Source organism: Armigeres subalbatus, chromosome 2, assembly GCF_024139115.2.
Source record: "Armigeres subalbatus isolate Guangzhou_Male chromosome 2, GZ_Asu_2, whole genome shotgun sequence".
NCBI lineage: Eukaryota > Metazoa > Arthropoda > Insecta > Diptera > Culicidae > Armigeres > Armigeres subalbatus.
Window position 1 is genome coordinate 1,780,587 of NC_085140.1, and position 20,364 is coordinate 1,800,950.

The 20,364-nt window shown below is 38.2% G+C and overlaps 1 protein-coding gene across 1 annotated transcript; it reads left to right on the forward strand.

The window, feature by feature from the left end:
• Positions 1–3,506: 3,506 nt before the first annotated feature.
• On the forward strand, positions 3,507–19,994 carry LOC134217419 (laminin subunit gamma-1). The gene is made up of 12 exons (XM_062696169.1): positions 3,507–3,653; positions 4,284–4,501; positions 4,934–5,500; positions 5,572–5,881; positions 6,637–8,025; positions 8,089–8,286; positions 8,477–8,590; positions 8,643–9,945; positions 10,007–10,256; positions 10,318–10,404; positions 10,621–10,921; positions 19,417–19,994. Exons 2-12 carry the CDS (start codon positions 4,367–4,369, stop codon positions 19,626–19,628), a joined length of 4,866 nt encoding a protein of 1,621 aa, XP_062552153.1. The 5' UTR covers positions 3,507–3,653; positions 4,284–4,366; the 3' UTR covers positions 19,629–19,994.
• The last annotated feature ends 370 nt before the right edge of the window (positions 19,995–20,364 follow it).

The window sequence follows — 20,364 nt, forward strand, 5'->3', positions numbered from 1 at the left end:
TTTTCAACATAGTTTGGTCTTAGTGGGTAAGGACCTCTAGCGTCAATGAAACAATGAGTAAACGCCACGAAAAAATTCAAAAATCAAAGAAAATTCAGGTTGTAGGTACCACCATCGGGGGTGACAATGGATCAAATGGGGGTGAGAATGGGTCATCGTTCTCACCGGCAGCCTGGAGGTCGTAGAACAAAATCGTTCAAAAAGGTCTCTTATATTTTAGTCTTCTTGCCCGCAGATACATTCAATCCATTCTACAAGCATTCTAAGTAGTTGAAACAGTGACCCATTCTCACCCCCATTTGACCCATTGTCACCCCCGACGACGGTATTTAAAAAGCTGTGAAAGTTCAGGTTAAATGAGAAATTAATTAATTGCAACCGTGCAAAAAAACATTCAGCAAACAATATTTGGAACATAAAATAACAGCAGAATTAGGTGTATGCCTTTTAATAAAAAATATTAGTTTCCCGATCAGGAACGAACGTTGCAATCGGCCAACGAAGACAAGAATCGAATGGGCAGTGTTCGGCAGTACGAAACGGTAAAAGTACGAAACGGGATTGCTCTGGAAACATGACTACGTTGAATTCTCGAACAGTCGACCGATGGTCGAACGACGCTTCAAAAGCCTAGAAAAGCGTTTAGCACGAAGTCCAGAGCTGTATAACAGCGTTCGCCGGCAAATTTCCGAATTTAGGTCCAAATGTTACATACACGTAGCATCTGAGGAAGAAATCTAATCATTTGATCTGAGGAGTATGTGGTTCTTGCCAATTGGCGTTGTTATTAATGACAAGAAGCCAGGAAAAGTTAGAATTATCTGGGACGGAGCGGCAAAAGTGGACGGCGTGTCGTTGAATTCTATGCTGCTCAAAGGTCCGGATCTCCTAACGCCGTTATTGTCGGTTATCTTCCCTTACCGAGAACGCCAAGTGGCAGTTTCAGCGGATATTAAAGAAATGTTCCTTCAAATTTTAATCCGCGAAAAAGACCGCAGTGCTCTACTGTTCCCGTACCGAGATTCCCCAGATCTACCGATGAGCATCATGGTATCCGACGTGGCGATCTTCGGAGCAGCATGTTCCCCAGCTGATCACTACAGCATCACGCGAGTTTTCTGCTGGAAAACCTCCGAAATATTTCCCCGCAAAACTTGGCAATACAGATTTAAAAATATGTGGATCAATTAATACACTTTTATTGACCTTCTTTCCAAGCATTATGCATCGTATTACGTTATGTATCATATTAACAAAATTATAGATCGAACGACCAACATTTTGAACCATGTTACTTAAATTACAAACCATCATCACGACAAAAAAAGTGCAATTTTTTTATGGACCAAATATTGTTTTTTATGAATAATTTGTCATACGTTAATTCGAAAAAAAAAGCAGGAATGTTATTTTTTTTTATTTAATCATGTCTAAATGAATATTTTTTCTATTAATTGATATACTTTAGCGTATTTATATCTCGTAAATAAAGATAATTCAATTCAATTAGCGTCCTTAAGGATCCTAAAAATATTCTCTATGGATACTGCTCTTATTTACGGATCGTTTTTCATTTTTTATGGATCGTTTTTGTACTCTAACGTTCAGTGCGGTGGAGTTGCCAGGAAATTCGTTAGGGAGGGGGGAGTGGTGTATTGTAGATTATGCTCGATGCACAAGTTTTAATGTTTCATCTCTAAAACTAGTTATAAATATTGTTTCAAACGTCGTTCGAATACAATGATCTAGCATCTTTAGATTTTCTAAGCTGCTTCCTAGCAACCAAAATTACGAAGACAATGGATCGTTATCCAATTTTCACGAATAGGTACAACACACCTGCCCTAACCAAACCAGTGCAATATCATCGTCTTCTTATTTATTTGAATGGAAATCAATCATTTCATATAATTTCGTGATATTAGGAAGTGCGGAAGTTTTTGTTTCTTTCATTTTATAACAAATTTAATTTCATATTTGAGAAACAGCATTTGCCCATTTTTAAAATGTTTTCCTAGAAATCAGAGCCAACTGTTTTAAAACAAATACATTCAAGTTTTTTTCAACATAGTTTGGTCTTAGTGGATAAGGACCTCTAGCGTCAATGAAACAATGAGTAAACGCCACGAAAAAATTCAAAAATCAAAGAAAATTCAGGTTGTAGGTACCACCATTGGGGGTGACAATGGATCAAATGGGGGTGAGAATGGGTCATCGTTCTCACCGGCAGCCTGGATGTCGTAGAGCAAAATCGTTCAAAAAGGTTTCTTATATTTTAGTCTTCTTGCCCGCAGATACATTCAATCCATTCTACAAGCATTCTAAGTAGTTGAAACAGTGAGCCATTCTCACACCATTTGACCCATTGTCCCCCCCCCCGACGACGGTATTTAAAAAGCTGTGAAAGTTCAGGTTAAATGAGAAATTAATTAATTGCAACCGTGCAAAAAAACATTCAGCAAACAATATTTGGAACATAAAATAACAGCAGAATTAGGTGTATGCCTTTTAATAAAAAATATTAGTTTCCCGATCAGTTAGTCATAACAAAATTTTATCACAATTATATCAATATGTGTTACAAATAGCAAAACTTGCATTAATTTTGTTATAAATTCTCTGTCAAAGATGGAGAAAAAAATTTCATGGTCGTCATAACATGATTATAACATAATGTGAAATGTTCATCTTTACCGAAAAAAAAAAATGCCTGTATTTCTGGTAGATAGGAATTGGGAAAAAAACGCCAGCTTCAGTATAACTTGAACCAACATTCAAAGTTGAACCAGCTGGACAAAGTCAATTGCCTACCTTATGAATAATCATAATCTTTTCAATGACATAATTTGGTATAGTATGAGCTACTTTCACCGCTTTTTCTGTAACACATTGAGTTATATTTTTGTTCGATTAATAACATATTGAGTAATATTTTTGTTAAAACTAGAAGAGATTTTGTTACAATTTTTGTTATTTTAACTACTAATGGTACATGTTTAACAACAATCGCCGTTATAAAAAAAACTGCTGTGACAGAATAACAGGTGGTGATATAAATCTAGTATTATCAACTCAACTAGGAACGCAAAACAAGATTACAACAAAAAGTTATTTAAAACAACCGTTGATATAACTGAGTTATGATAACATTATTGCTAACTGAAAGTAATTCTGAAAAAAAAAAAACATCCCCAATATTTTCTTTTCACCGCATGTTTCCCTTTCGGTGAGAGATCAAAAGCTCACTCACGATCCTCTAAATAAAACTGAGCACTGGATTACTCAATGCGTTTTACTACTCACGAACACAACCAATAATTTGTGCGCACATGTTCTTGGTTCTGTCGAATATGCTGTGTACGATCATATGATCATAGTTGAACTTTGCTATTTGTACCGGGATGAATTTATTCAAATGAATGTGTAAGTTAATCTCTCTGCAGTGTTGTCTGTGTGTTAAAATTTCTGAGCAAGGCGAGAATGTTGAAAACTCAAGAGAGCATGGTTTAAACAACATCATTCAGTTGCACTTAAGATTTCATTCGGTATTGAGGTTCGGGAGTTAAGAAAAATATGTTTCCCATGCGTGAAAGTGCACCATCTTAAACCTAGAATATAATGAGAGTGAATCTTTTATGGTTTTCGGAAAAAAGGTACTTATCCAGTGGAAACGCCATAAATAATCTAAATTTTGTTATAAATATATACGCGAAAAACAGGCATCCATTAAGAAACACTAAAGAATCATTCTGCTCAAATAGAACATTACATTATCTCGCTTTGAGATAAGGTGCTCATTATTCTTCTATGTTCTTGCTTTCAATATGTGACAAAATTTTCGAATCCTCTGCGTGATACATGGTTCAAGTTGAATTCGCTCAACTATTTAAAACTGAAACTGATTAAGTAGTAAAATTTGATAAGTTGATTTTAAAACGATGACGTAATTAGAAATTGAATCGACCATACCTAAGTGAAAACTTCATGATATCATTGCTTATTTCAAGTTCTGTTCAGTTTGTTTTAATTACCAGATGTGCGAGGTTTGCATAGCAAGCTAAAATATGAAGAATACATCGTACGGAATAATGATGGATACATAAGCAACAGCATACAAATGTTTATTTTAGTCCGCTTCTCCATGTCTGATCCATCTGATTTAGTGTTGGTGTCAAAATTTACATTGAGCTCCACCCTAGACATTTTAGTTGAAACATCATTATTTGATTCCAAAAATGTGCTCATCGATCTAATAATGATCGAACCTGAATTTTGCATTACAGAAAAATCAAAAGGATTGGCGCTAATACAATAGAGTTGAACTGAGCTAATACAAATAGAGTTGAATGAACTGATTCTCTGCGCGATGTTACGAATGTTGAAGACGATCGTTCACTGTTTATCAATACTGGCAATATTAGGGGCAACTGCGATCACGGCAAGCGATAATCAACATTATCAGCCACCGTTGGAGTGTTACGACCCATATGGGAGACCGCAGGTGAGCTATTTAATGGGAACTTTTACGAATTTAACATGAGGAACTCTAAAGTTTAAATAAAACTTTAATGTGAAAACAAAGTCCAAACTTGGAAATACATTGACTTCGTCAACTGCTCTGCCATAACTTAGCATAACCATAATTATTGAAAAGAAGGTGGATGTCATCTCAAATCATAAAGGCAGGCTAATTTACTACGGGACGTAAATATGTAAATATGATAATAATGAAAGAAAAGTATTCGTAACTGACGTATTATACTCCGGAAGCAAAATATCAGCTATTCTATACGTTACAATTTTGATAAGAAAGCAACAAGCTACTCATTGTGGCTTAGTGATACAATGAGACGGCATTCACATATTTTAATTTAGACTCAAGTGATTACGAAGGCATGCAGTGACTGTAATAATTGTCATCTACATCTTTTAGCGGTGTATACCCGAGTTCGAGAATGCTGCATATCAAGTAGAAATTGAAGCGACAAATACTTGTGGAGAAGATGGAGTAACAAATTTTTGCGTTCAAACTGGATATTCTAATCGGAAAAGTTGCGATGATTGTCGAGAAAATCAACATGCACCCCACTTCTTAACAGATTTACACGACCCCACGAACCCAACCTGGTGGCAATCAGAAACAATGTTCGAAGGAATCCAATATCCGAATCAAGTTAATCTAACGCTCAAGCTGGGAAAATCATTTGACATCACATATATTCGAATCGTCTTCTACTCTCCGCGACCAGAGTCATTTGCAATTTACAAACGTGTAACACCAAACGGCCCATGGACTCCATATCAGTACTACAGTGCCACTTGCCGGGATACCTATGCACTTCCAGATTCTCTTTCGGTAATGAAAGGAGAAGATGAATCGCGTGCACTATGTACTAGCGAGTATAGTGATATTTCCCCTTTGCGAGATGGAAATATCGCATTCTCGTCACTTGAAGGGAGACCAAGCGCAATAAATTTTGAACACAGTCTAGAATTGCAGGTAATTCGAAGATTCAAGGAAAATATCGTTCCCAAATGAAAAATGACTAATATTGTCTTTTTTAATTCAAGCAATGGGTAACTGCCACAGATATCCGTATTACGTTAGACCGTTTAAATACTTTCGGCGATGAAGTATTTGGAGATGCTCAGGTGCTTCAGTCATATTTCTACGCGATAGCTGATATTGCAGTTGGTGCTAGATGTAAATGCAACGGTCATGCAAGCGAATGTATAACTAGTACCAGCAGCAGTGGTCAACGCGGCCGGATATGTAAATGTCAACACTACACTGATGGGCCTGATTGTGAAAAATGCTTGCCGTTCTACAATGATGCTCCATGGGGACGAGCAACATCGAAGAATGTTCACGAGTGCAAACGTAAGTTGTAACTGAAACAAAATATGTTGGTGTATGGCATCGACGATCGAAAGCATCTCATCGTCAATCAATTGTTGAACCTGTTGTTGGAATGCCAGTTTCCTTTTAAGAAAACTTGTCACGGGTAGAGACAGAAGATCATTTCACTCATCCCTTTAAATGATATTCTCGGTAGTCGAGAGCACTTTCGAAGACCCATAGAGCCATTTCGAAATGATGTGTTGTTCAGTCTAGTCGCAAAAAGAGTTATATTTAAACATGGTGTTAAAATGTAAAATGAATATTTTTTTGATGTTTCTCATGATATTTACTTTATTGCGTGTAAAATCAGAACCCCATATTCAATCCTATAAAAACAAAAAACATAATTTATCTACAACGTGGTATTTCATAAATTGTAAGAAATAAAATACAGTGTGATGAGCTACTACATTTAATTCCCCTGCTAGATATGTATTTGGACAAATATGTGCAATACAAGCTAAATTGTAAGATCGTTATAGTTTTGATTAACTTGCTCAACTTCACTCAATTATAATACGAATCTGATTGCATGAAGACATTTTTTAGCAAGTTTTGCACTATGTTTTAAGATTAAACATCTTCACCATTTGACATTGAATGACTTACTTAAAGTCATATATTTAAGAAAGGCTACAAAACAATGAATTAATGTGACTGTACAAGCTCATTTCCAAGCCTCTAAAAAATATCACCAAGAAAAATAGGTTCAATTTTATATTATATTTTTTCAGCCTGCAACTGTAACGGATACTCAACTAAATGTTTCTTCGATCGTCAACTATACAATTTAACTGGACATGGCGGTCACTGTCTTGAATGTGGTGCAAATCGAGATGGACCAAATTGTGAACGCTGCAAGGAAAATTTCTACATGCGCGAAGATGGGTATTGCATCAATTGTGGTTGTGATCCAACGGGTTCCAGATCACTGCAATGCAATGCGGAAGGAAAGTGCCAGTGCAAGCCAGGAGTAACGGGAGAAAAATGCGATCGCTGTGAGAACAATTTTTACAATTTTGGACCACACGGCTGTCAACCTTGTAACTGTGATGCTCGCGGTTCCTATGAAAACACACCATCTTGCGATCCTGTCAACGGTATTTGTGTTTGCAAAGAAAACGTGGAAGGGCGCCACTGCCGTGAATGCAGACCTGGTTATTTCAATTTGGATCTAGATAATAAATTTGGATGTACTCCATGTTTCTGTTATGGCCATACGAGTGAGTGTACGAGCGCAGCAGGATACTCGATAGTTTCCACCACCTCCAATTTTAACAAACATAAAGAAAAGTGGACCGCAGCCACTCAGAGTGGAACTGTCGTAGATATCAAGTACAACTCAAAAGGTCAAACTATCGGAGTGGGTGCACAAGGGTATGAACCAATCTATTTTTTGGCCCCAGACCGTTTTCTTGGAGATCAACGAGCTTCATACAATAAAGTTTTGAAATTCCGACTTCAACTCGTTGGCCAACCCCGACCAGATGTTTCCACATACGATGTTATTCTGCAGGGTTCAAACAGCAGTATATCTCTACCAATATTCGCACAGAATCAACAAATGCCTGATGATGAAATGAAAGAATTTACATTTACCCTGCATGAACATCCTGAATATTCATGGCAACCATCTATGTCTGCCAGAGGTTTTATGTCAATTTTGAGCAATCTCACTGCAATTAAAATACGAGCTATTTATTCCGACTATGGTGAAGCATTTTTGGATGACGTTGAACTGCAGACCGCACATCGAGGAGCAGCAGGACGTCCAGCCACATGGATTGAACAGTGTACATGCCCAGAGGGATATTTGGGTCAATTTTGCGAATCTTGTGCTCCTGGTTACAGGCACAACCCTGCATTAGGTGGCCCCTTCATGCCTTGTATACCTTGTGATTGTAATAAGCATGCGGAAATATGCGATTCTGAAACGGGACGATGCATCTGTCAACACAATACTGCAGGTGACACATGTGATCAATGCGCGAAAGGTTATTATGGTAACGCTTTAGGGGGTACTCCTTATGATTGCAAACGTTGCCCTTGTCCGAATAATGGAGCATGTATGCAAATGGCAGATGAGTCAGTCATATGTCTTGAGTGCCCAGTTGGATATTTCGGTAAGCTTCATATATACAGTACAGATGTAAGTAAACATTTATAATAAAAGTATGATTTTAAAGGACCCAGATGTGAGCTATGTTCCGATGGTTACTACGGTGATCCAACCGGCGTTCACGGTTCCATTCGAATGTGTCAACCATGTGATTGTAATGGTAATGTCGATCCAAATGCTGTTGGCAATTGTAATCGCACTACAGGCGAGTGTTTGAAATGTATTCACAACACAGCTGGTGTCCACTGCGACCAATGTTTACCAGGTGAGCAATGATTATTTTTTCACATGCTAGATAAGATATATTGTGTCGCTACATGTCTAGCCAAAATGTCGCTAAAGTTGACATTGGCTTGTTACACATCATTATGTGCAGTGATATTTTGCTCCGGTTAATAATTCTCTGAAAACTAATATATATTCTATAACTAATATTAATTCTATTTATTTTCAAGGTCATTTCGGAGATCCACTTGCGCTACCTCATGGAAACTGCGATCAATGTAGTTGTTATCCCAGAGGAACAGAACAAACAGACAAGGGCATTTCCATATGTGATCCTAACAATGGTATACCAAGCTCCATTACTAATTAAAAAGGTCTAACACTTCATTATTCCAGGGAACTGCCAGTGTAAGCCGAATGTAATTGGTCGTAATTGTAACGAGTGTAAGAATGGTTATTGGAATATAATCTCTGGAAATGGATGTGAAAATTGTAATTGTGATCCAACGGGAAGCTTCAATTCATCCTGCGATACGTACACTGGTGAATGCTATTGTAAACCTGGAATTATTGGCAAAAAATGTGATAAATGCGCAGTAGCACACTATGGATTTTCACCTGAAGGATGCAACTCTTGTGACTGTGATCCCAGTGGATCAAAAGGATCTCAATGTGACCAGTACGGACAATGCCCTTGTAATGACAATGTAGAAGGAAGGCGTTGTGACCGATGTAAAGAGAATAAATATGATCGCCATCAAGGTTGCCTAGATTGTCCTGCGTGCTACAACTTAGTACAGGAAGCTGCAAATGAACATCGCCATAAGTTGGCCAATCTGAACAAAATTTTACAAGACATTCAATCGAAGCCAATTGTCATAGATGATAATGAATTTGTTGCTAAACTCAGAGCAGTCCAAGATAAAATTGAAATCCTCGTTGAAGATGCGAAAAGTGGCTCCGGTGGAGGTGAAAAAACACTGAATGAAATGCTGCAGGATTTAGAAAAGCGCCTTGAAATTGTTCAGGATTTGCTCAACAAAGCTGATCAATCTCAAGCGTCTACTGATTTGAAGATAGGCAAAGGAACTAGCAATGCAACAATAGCCAACAATCAAATACAAGAAGCCCGCCGAGAGCTAGAAAATGCTATCGATTTGTTACAAACCGATGGAAACGGAGCATTGAATAGAGCTCGGGATATATCTGGTCGATTAGGTAACCAAACTAATCAAATCAGTGGTATTTCTCGAGAGGCTCGACAGTATGCAGATCAGTTTAAAAAAGAGGCTGATGAAAATAAGAAACAAGCTGAGGAGGCCCTTGAAAAAGCAACAAAGGCACATAACATGGCGAAAAACACAATTAATTTGCAAGCCAACATCAGCGAAGAATTCCGGACAAATATTTCAAGTGAAGTGCAACAAGCTAAAGATAAACTCAATACAGTATCTAAGTTAACAGAGCAAGCTTTAACGAAGGCTAATGAAGTATTTGATGATGCTCTTTCACAATTTGTAACTGTGAACAATTTGTCCCCCCCTAGTATTGATATTGATCACATTAAAAAAGAATCCAACAAGTATAATAAGGAAGCAGACAAAATAAATGAAGATTTAGATAAAACTATAGAGGATCATAGCACTTTATTAACTGACGTTAGCGAAAATATTGAACTAGCCAACACGTTACTGGAAAGGTAATTAAAATATAAGTAATCAAATGTTCATGATAATTAATGTTAAACATATCATCCATAGGGCTGAATCCCAAAAAGACGATGCTATTAGAGCCGTTCAAGAGCTAGAATTCGCAAGAGAGCTAGCAGAAAAAGCAGTAGCCGAAGGCGATGGAACTCTGAAGAAAGCAAATTTTACATATCACACACTTTCAGGATTCAAAAATCAGGTCGAAGATTCGAAACAGAAAGCTGCAGAAGCACTTCAATCTGTACCAAGTATCCAACGACAGATTGAAAATGCTATTGAATTGATTGCTAACTCGGAAGCAGTAAGTAAACAGATAAAACCATGTTCTACATACATGCAAATACCGAAACTTTATCTTATAGGCATTAAGAAGCGCCAATATGAACGCTGCGGAATCCCGTGTAAATGCACAAACAGCTCAGAAGAAATATGCCGAAGAAGCGTCTAAGGTACGCGCTTCCAACCAGTATAAAATAAATAATAATAATATCACATGACGAGTATTATATCAAGGCTGCTTTTTTACGCAGTTTAAATTCATTAACATCGATCTACTTCTCTTTCTTTGTTCAATGGCTCTATTGTTACAAAAACACAAACTTTTCATCAAGAAAAAGATTGCTCTAAAATATTGATAAGTTACTCTTTCAATCTTTCCTACACAGCTTGCTGAGAACATCAAGAAACGAGCCAATACAACGAAAAATACTGCCCGTGATTTACGGCACGAAGCTGATCAATTAAATGGCAGATTAGCAAAAACAGAGAACAGTCTATCCGAACGAGAAACGAATATTCGCAAGGATTTCAACCTTACAAAAGAGGCTAAAGAAAAAGTTGGTCAGGCCCAACTTAACTCCAATGAAGCTAAATCCCAAGTTGAAAAAGCTATGAAAGATATAAAGGCGATAATTGATGAGTTAGCCGACTTACGCGATATTGACATACAAAGTCTGGATGCTTTAGGTAAGTGTAAAACCCAATACACAACACAAAACGCATTGATAATCATTAGATTACTACATAACGTCTATTTGATTCTTTCACGGACGACAACAAGGCTTGTCGAGTGAATGTAATGTTGAAAATAATAGTTCTGCATCGATTTGTATATCATACATTTCTCGCTTAACTTTTCAAAAGGACCTAAGTAACATTTTTTTCATGAATTAATTTGAATAGCGCAATCAACAGAACAACATGAAAGCTATTGATTGCAGTATTCAAATTAATTCATGAAAAAAATGTTACTTAGGTCCTTTTGAAAAGTTAAGCGAGATTTGTTTGCCTTTCTCGTACACTTGTTCTTGATGGCTACATGGTCACTTCTTTGTCAAGCTTTTGAAAAAAGATCAGGAGACCCATCTTCTTCTTCTTATTGGCATTACATCCCCGCACTGGGACAGAGCCACCTCGCAGCTTAAGCACTTCCACAGTTATTAACTGCGAGGTTTCTAAGCCAAGTTACCATTTTTGCATTCGTATATCATGAGGCTAACACGATGATACTTTTATGCCCAGGAAAGTCGAGACAATTTCCAAACCGAAACGGCCGCTCGTCTTACCGCACGGCTAAGAAGGGCCCCGTAGTGTTCTATATCTACCGACAGAGCTCAGCAAATTGAAGTATAAAAATATAAAATTTTTATATATTTTTATTTAGGTGATTTTTCATAAATGGCTAGAGTTTATCACTAAAAGTCTGTATGTATGTATGTCTACAAACTTATATTTGTTCACAATAAGTTGCATTCGCAGAGGAATGGATACTATTTTTAATGCATTATACCGCCGGAAATAAGTATAAAACAAGCGTGGTTTTCATACATTTTTCTCATGTTTGGAGATTAACTCTATTCGCGATTTGATTTAGCTAGGCACCTTATCCATTGTTGAGTTAATTCTGTACATCTCTCCTGATTTCGACCTCTGAATTTGAAAATAATTATGAAGATCACACTTTTTTATATGAAGCTACATACAAGAGGTCAGTCCTTATAATTATGTCCAACCGAAACGCATATATATATATGCAGGATATATAATTCAATATAACTTTTATTGATTCAAGATTCAAGTACTTTCAAGCATGCTGTCAAACAATCAACTCAGTAAATTCGCTAAGCATCGTCATTTTGACTTTCAAACATGAGCATACCTACCTGATACCTGGGCACCTGGTTGGCTACATCGTCGATACACCTATACCTGGCGCATTGTAGAGCTCCATAATCATCGATCTTGTTTTGTTCTGCCAATGTTCCTTCAGTTTCCCCGAACGTTTAGGCCCTCAGGTCCGATTCCACCGCGTGCAGCCAGCGTGTTCGTGGCCTTCCACGAAGTCGTCGGCCTCCATCCGGTTCTCTGTTGAATATGATTTTCGCTATTTTTTCTTCCAACATTTGCACTAAGGGACCAGTCCACTGAAGTCGAGATTCATGCGTCTGCGCCACAGCATTTTTCGCTCAAAAACCCCGAAAGCTCCCCGGTCTGCCTCTTTTAATGTCCATACATCATGTCCGTAAAGGGCCACTAGTGGAATCATAGTTTTATGTAGAGCAAATTTCGTTTCCGTCTGCATGTTGCGGGACCTAGGCTGGTTACGTAATCCGTAGAAGGTAAACAAATTCTTCAACAACTTCAAACACATCCCCATCATGCACTACCTCAGCATCAGCACCACTAGGTTTTCCTCTATCTCTACCTGCCACCATGTACTTTGTCTTGGTAGAGTGGTTAAGCCTATCTTCGCCGTCTCCCTCTACAGTGGGACAAAAGCCACCACTACTGCTCTGCGATCGATTCCAATGAGGTCGATGTCGTCCACAAATCTCAGGAGCATATGCGACCGTGTGATGATAGTTCGTTTCCTTTGCACGCCAGATCTCCTAATAGCTAGAGTTTCCATCCCGGGACATCCCGGGACAAAAATCCTGGATTTAGAAAATTCAGGATTTCCTGATTCCTGGATATTATTTTTTAAATCCCGAAAATCCCGGGATACCCGGGACAAAAAATACTGTTTCATTTCCGGTTCGCAAACAGTGTTATTTTTCTTCTTACAAAAGTTATTTGTTTTGAACGCGAAACCCAACTTAGGTGACAAGCTCATATCATATTTTTATACCTCCCATCAGACATGATTTTTTTTTCCAAACTCGTTTATTTGGGATGCTCAGGCATGTATACGGAGCCAAGGTTCTTTGTGATGCACAATCGATATCATCTTATTATTAAATCAGTAAGAAAGGAAAAGACATGAAAATATTGGAGATAGTTAATAGAACACCTTCACAAAAAATATTAGATTCCTGGTATACTAAATGGAGGGCTACTGACTTATACTTTTTCCAGCAGCTACAGTTCTCTATTAATTAAACGACAAGTATCTGCAGTACAAGATCAGCTACATCTATTTGGCACCTGCTTCCTACCCATCTCCCGTCTACAGCGAGGTTGTGTACACTAGCTGATATTCACCTTGCCTTGTCAGTCTTCCTGAGCTTCTTGCCTCCATAACAATTCTTGATCCAATTCATGTCCTTCTAATCGACGTTCGTACAACAAATTTTCCAGCACATGCGCAAGTACAAGTGGTCCTACCCCGATGCTCTGCCTATTTTTTTAAATTTCTTACAGAGCCTTAGTTTTCCATAGTAAATAATCTGAGAATATTTTAATGCCTTAACTGTTTAATTTAGTTTGATTAACCAAATTTCTATTTTGAAGATGCAAAACACCCAGTTAAACGATTATTTTATGACCAACAGTGAGGACAAAATTCCTCAGCCTAACCATCATACTGAATTGGGAACGAGGTTAGTTCACCAATTCATTGAGAGTATTTTTATTCGGTGCAGGTACTCTATGCCTAGAATGCAGTAATGCAGGTCGCTGCATAAAATATTGTTTTAGATAGTTTTCGTACGGCCGAGTTGCCGAATAATATGCAATTAATTGTTGTTTTAGAGCAAAGAAAAAGACACCATGCGTCGGCGGTAGAAGCGTACATATATTGATGTACATCTGGCTGGGTAGTTCTTATCAGAACACCTATGCATATTCAAAACAATGCGAACAGTCAAGCCGACTTCAACCGCCAACGAACCCTTCTTCTCGGACTCGGCGAACCCTTCTTCTCATATATTCCAAAGGGGTACTCTACCTTCCGAGAAAAACGTGAATATTATTTGCTTTTAGAAGTAGTTTTTTTTTCGAAAGAATCGATTCAAATTAGAATTGAAATGAGTTTCAATTTGAACTCTGTATTATCTGGCCTTTCTAAAATATGAACTTTACCCCTGAATTTTGAATAAAATCGTTTTTATATAAAAAAAAGTTTTCTAAGGAAACATCTAAAAATCCCGGGATCCCGGGATTTCCCGGGATATACGAACAAGTTTATCCCGAATCCCGGGACAACGAAAATGGCCGGGAAATGGAAACTCTACTAATAGCGCCCTTGGATGCGATGTTGTACAATAAATTCGAAAGTGCATCACCCTGCTTCAATCCGTCAAAGGTCACAAACGAGGTTGACACTTCGTCTGCATTCCGAATACTTGATTTCGAGCCATCCAGCGTTGCACGTATCAGTCTAATCAGTTTCGCCGGAAAACAATGATCGAACATTATCAGTGCCGGCTAATTTATTTTCACTGAATCATACGCTGCTTTGAAATCAATGAACAGATGGTGAGTCTGCAAGTTGTACTCCCGGAATTTATCAAGGATCATCCGCAACCTACACATCTGATCCATCATTGATCGGCTCTTACGACAACCTGCCTGGTATTCGCCGACGAAGGACTCCTCAAGCGGTCTCAGTCTGTTAAACAGGATACGCGACAGAATTTTGTACGCCGAGTTCAGAAGGGTGATCCCCCTCTAATTGGCACACTTCTACACGGCTACAAAGCAAGACCACGCTGAGGGTGGCTGGGTTCGATTCCCTGTGCCGGTCTAGGAAATTTTCGGATTGGAAATTGTCTCGACTTCCCTGGGCATAAAAGTATCATCGTGCTAGCCTCATGATATACGAATGCAAAAATGGTAACCTGGCTTAGAAACATTTTCCCCTCTCGGTCATTGCACAAGGCGGGCACTGGCGCAGTCTTATGCCGCACGCCATTGACAGTTGCGTAAAACCTCCACATATCGTTTCTATCCATGTCCTCCTGCGCTTCGACTATCACACTCTCTTCGTGTGGCTTTTTTTTTCACGGTGAATTCATTTCTCTTCTGCCCTTGCTACAATGTACCGCTCTCTGTACGGGTACGAGCCACTGCCATTCGACTCCAAGCAGCATCTTTCTCGTCCATCAATAGCTGGCACTCCTCATCAAACCAACCATTTTGTTGTGCAGTGCCTAACACTTCATGCGCTGTTGTAGTCACAGCTTCGTGGATATTTTCCCACAATCTGTTGACGTCGCCATATCCGGTGGCATCTCCTATCCGCTCGTCCAGCTTCTGGTGATACTGTTCAGCAACTCCTTCAACTGACAAGCGTTGTATATTGAAACGTATCGTTCTGTTTTTATGTGAATTCGTGACGCTGTAAGTCGCGTCCGATTTATTGCAACAACAAGTGATCCGGGCTTCTATAACATTCGCGAAATGTCGTCCGTCGATCATCACGTGGTATATCTGCGAGCAAGTGTCTCCACTCGGATGTTGCCAGGTTTGTTTGCGGATATTTTTACGTGCGAAGTAGGTACTGCTGATTGCCATCCCTCTAGTAGCAGCAAAGGTCACATGTCGCAGTCCATTATCGGAATGAAGGCTTTCCGTACCAATGACAGGGCTAGAGAAACTTACTCTTCCGATCTGCGCATTTGCATCCCCGATGACAATCTTTACAGAGTTCGACAAGTGTGGGTTAATTCAAAGTTCTCACGTTCCAAGATCCGACTTTTGAATCGTTGTCCTGTATTCGTTGCCGGTTCTGTTGCCGTTGAATAAATTCGTTGGCTCTACTTTTGCCTTTCTTGGTAACTATAGAACCTTCCGTAGGCTACCTTACCACGGTTGCGTTCCCTACATCGCGTTAAAGGAGCTGCCTTCTCTATGCAACATGATGTGTACATTTTTTTTTATTTAGAATCCCTCGCTGGCACTCGGACGATGATCAGCCGCCGCTAACATGGGGAACAGACACTGTTGTGAGCTGCTCCTATCATGGAGAACAGACGCTCGATCAGATTTGCACCTCCGGAGAGTAACAAATCCCACCTTCCCTGTCAGCATACGACCATAGTTCCCACCGGGGTTAGTTCCCCGATCTTCCCTAAGGTTGCTCGTATCCCGACCAGCCCCACGAGCAGGTAGGGATAGGAGTTTCTGGGTAAGAGGCTAAGGACTGTGAAATGGGGTATGTTTTATTCCTCCGCATCAGTGCTGCAAAGTGTCACCGTACAAGTCACGCAAAGCGTGACAATAACAAAATCCAGGTCATGTGTCAAGTACTCAATTGTGATGCTCAATGTGGATCTCACATGCTTGGTGTAACGATCACCATGAAAGTGACATTTTAGCAACTAGCGCTTGGTCACTCACCATGTCTTCACTTCTTCTGCCTGTGATCACCAGCATGAATGATAGGAAAACTTTCCTGATGTTGTGGTTGTCATATCCATGTCATCTTGACTATCGTGATGATCACTTGACCTATGCGGTGTTTGGTTCGAAATCAACGCTCGACAGCAATGGAATAATCCACTTAGCGGAATTAATGGATTTTTGCTGTGATAAAAATGCATGAAGCCAAAATAGAATTTTTGGGAACATTTAAGTGTTCTTATTGTTTATATTGACTTTTTGTGCAATATTTGAAGAGGTGCTATTAGAAGAAAAGTACATACATAGTTTTTCCCTGGGTGCTGCGGATAGAGCCGTTTTTCTGCGCTCAAGCGAGTAGAGGAATATTTTGAAATCACTACCATAAACAAAATTATATTGCAGTTACTTGGCTGTCAAACATTTCCCGCTCTTCGAATTTCTCTTTCCACGCTGCTTGAGGGCGAACAAATGCGCGAGACTCTACATGACTTTACAATTGTTTACAAACTTTCATGCTCCAATCAGCTGCTGAATCTCGTGAAATTTCGTAACGAGTGCTTTTTAGTTGCATTCCTACTAATTTTCACTCGAAATATAATGTGAGAATATTTGTTACAAAGAATACAAAACTCAAACAAAATTTATTTTATTTTTCCCCAAATAATAACAATACTTCTCAATATCAGATCAGAAACGAACATAACCACAATCCTCAATGTTTGGCTCCGGCACAATAGAAATTTTTGGCTTCAGTTTGACAACCAAATCGATTCTATCCGCACCACCCAAAATCAATTCCGACAAGAAAAAGTTTTTGTTAGAAAAACTTTTTTCCCTTCAAAGTGCCCAGCTTGCGATGTATGGACGGTTGGTAGGAAACATAATCACCTATCTTGAGACACAATTTCATACAAATCAAAAAAAGCGTTTTTTCGCAAATCGAGTTTTAATTTTTGAAACTGTTGAAACTGATTTTTTTTCAGTGTAGGGCTCAATTTGAATTGTTTCCGATATCTTTATTAGAAACTTTGACTGATTTTGCGATAGTCACCCATATAACATTTTTTTGTAGGATGCGTCGTTTTTTGATTGTATCCATTTGAAAAAATCAATAAAAAAATTTGGCCTTTTTCAAAAGATAGTCTGGATCAAATTGGTAAAAACTTAGTTAGAGCCATTCACAAATACGGCCCATACAAATTTCAGAACCCTCCCATACAAAATACGTTACGAGAGGGTGGGTGGGGGCTTTCAGCCCCCAGGTCCATTTTAGCGTTATGTAATTTGTGAATGAACCCTTAATTTAACTATTGATTTATCCAATTTATCAATTAAAAACGACGTCAGTCCAATTCGCGAAGTCGAAGCAAAATTCTTCACACAAACAATGACAGTTCTTTATGGGTTTTTACAGTAGAGCAACAGAGAGAAGGGGATGGCGGCCATGTTTCACTCAAACTCTGACAGATAGCAATGGGATTTCCCATAGGAGGGAAGAGCAGAATTTGCTTCGACTTCGCGAATCAAACGACAACAAAATCAATCAATAACGGTGCTCACCTGCACTTTTGACAGCTGACCGACCTGATGCTCTTTATGGCTCTCAGCTTGTGGTTGTCAATCTGGGTGTCACGCTTACCGAAGGTACTCACGTGTCAGCTTCTACATGTCACGATGCGCTTGCAGTGATTGTCAGTAAAGAACATCGTTTAAAAGCGTGGTGGTTTTTGTTTTCATATCTGATCATCTGGTGATGGTCACGACATTTTGCAAGACTGCTCCGCATTACCCAAATATTAGGAAATCGAGCTTGTTTTTATAGTATTTTTTTGTTTGGGTTCTGAGATGATTATAGTTTACTGTTTTAGTTTCTTTTCGAATGAAAAGAAAGATTAAGAATTCAATGTGCTTAGCTTTATCTTTTTGCTTTGGCTGACTACACATATGTATGGTTCAATTTGAACAAAAAAGTTTTTGTTAGATAAACTATTTTTTTCTTACAAGTTACAGATTAATTATTATATAAAAAAAACCACAAATCGGAATTCGCGATAAATTACGTTATATTTAAGTGGAATGTATTCAACCGTCTAAGAAGAGTTTAGTACTTTCCATTTAATTCCACTCCAAACGTAGTGGAATTAAATGGAAAGTACTAAACTCTTCTTAGACGGTTCAATTATTTGGTTTATTTATGTTCAAACAACATATTTCGTGTATGTATTCGATGATCCTGAGGAATCGGTTGGCTTACTAAGCAGAAAGTGACAGAATTCCAGGGTCGTGTAAAACTATTATCTTAGTAAATCGGGAATATCTAAAGAACAAACAATAAATAGAATAGCAGTGAGGGAAAAATGGTTATCTCTCATCAGACCTTGTTTTTTCTTTCAAGCAAAACGATTCTTGGCGAAAATTTGTATGAGTGAACATTCCTTCTCGTGAGAATGAGTGAAAATTACGATCTCTGGCAACTAGTTGCAAAAAGGTAATTTCAGCACGAGTTGTAGATTTATCCATCAAGGCTTACCAAGTTGGATGAAAATGTACTATACTAGTGCTAACATGGAAACTAATTGGTTTTCTACACCAGCTTGATTATTTGGTAAGAACGATCATGTGAAGTAAACTAGACTGCTCCATTTTGGTCACTATTTATCATATGAAGCCCAATTTTCGTCATTTTGAAAAACATTCAATTCGCTGAAAAACTCGATTTTTTCAAATCGTGCTGAAAAAAATCCTTTTGTTTCTAGTTGCACAAATAACTATTCAAATAAAGGAATATTTATGGTATAAGTAACAGTAGACAGGATATGTATGCTTACATACATTATAACTCATTATGTTTTTTATATTTCCGCCATGTAATCGCTTTTATGTTATGATTTATTCCACAGATGACCGTTTGACTGCAGCTGAAAAGGAGTTGGAAGATGCCCAGCTGAAGAATAAACTTCATGTACTAAATGAATCTAAGAACATTCAATCACAAAACATAAAAAGTTATCAGCGGGAATTAGCAGAACTTGAAGGCGAAGTAGCAATAATTAAGATGATCGCAGACTCTTTACCAGCTAATTGTCATAAAAGACTACGTCTTGAGCCATAAATAGTATATCAATTAGGGTTCAACCTAATGGAGCTAGATACTTGCTGCCTTTATCCGTGTTTTTTGGTAATTAAATATCCATAGGTTTCTAAACACGAATCATGCATTTACGAAAAATCAAATGTGCCAACAACGAGTAATATAGTATAAGACGTGTGCTAAACTAAAAAGTGTATTTAAATGAGCATATCAGAAAATACTCCACCACTCGTATTAAATTAAAAAAGATTTTTTTTTCATGACTTTGAAATTCGATAGATTTGTCCAGGTGTTTAAACAAAGTTACTTAAAATATAGAAAGCTAAATTTGTAAGCAAATTATACATGTCATATAAACAATAAATACCATTTTTGATCCAACTAGTAGTACTATTGTCTTTTTTAGTGTGTACACAACAAGTTGGCTTGGATGAAGCAGAATATTTCTTTATTTAACCCGTTCGGAATGGAATGTGTCACATATGCTCAGCGTTTTAGATTGATTGTGAAAAATCATAGAAGAGAACTAGTTCCCACTCTATTTAGCAAAATCATTCATTCAAAATTATTCAAGGTACATACTCCAAAACATTCTCGAGTTCAGTGCAAGGTATCTACCAGAAATCAGCCAAGGCTTTTGCAATGTTACGAGATGTTTAAGGTACTCCAAAACGTTCTTAAGGTTAAGATGAACCCAACGAATCAACCAAGGCTTTTGCAATGTTTTCATCATACTCAATCTAGCGCAATGATGCCC

Bases quoted from the DNA above. Each gene is read 5' to 3' on its own strand.
- LOC134217419 (XM_062696169.1), top strand. From the start codon at position 4,367: ATGTTACGAATGTTGAAGACGATCGTTCACTGTTTATCAATACTGGCA. The intron at 5,882-6,636 runs GTAAGTTGTAAC...ATATTTTTTCAG, and splicing joins GAATGTTCACGAGTGCAAAC to CCTGCAACTGTAACGGATAC. The intron at 10,257-10,317 runs GTAAGTAAACAG...TTTATCTTATAG, and splicing joins TGATTGCTAACTCGGAAGCA to GCATTAAGAAGCGCCAATAT.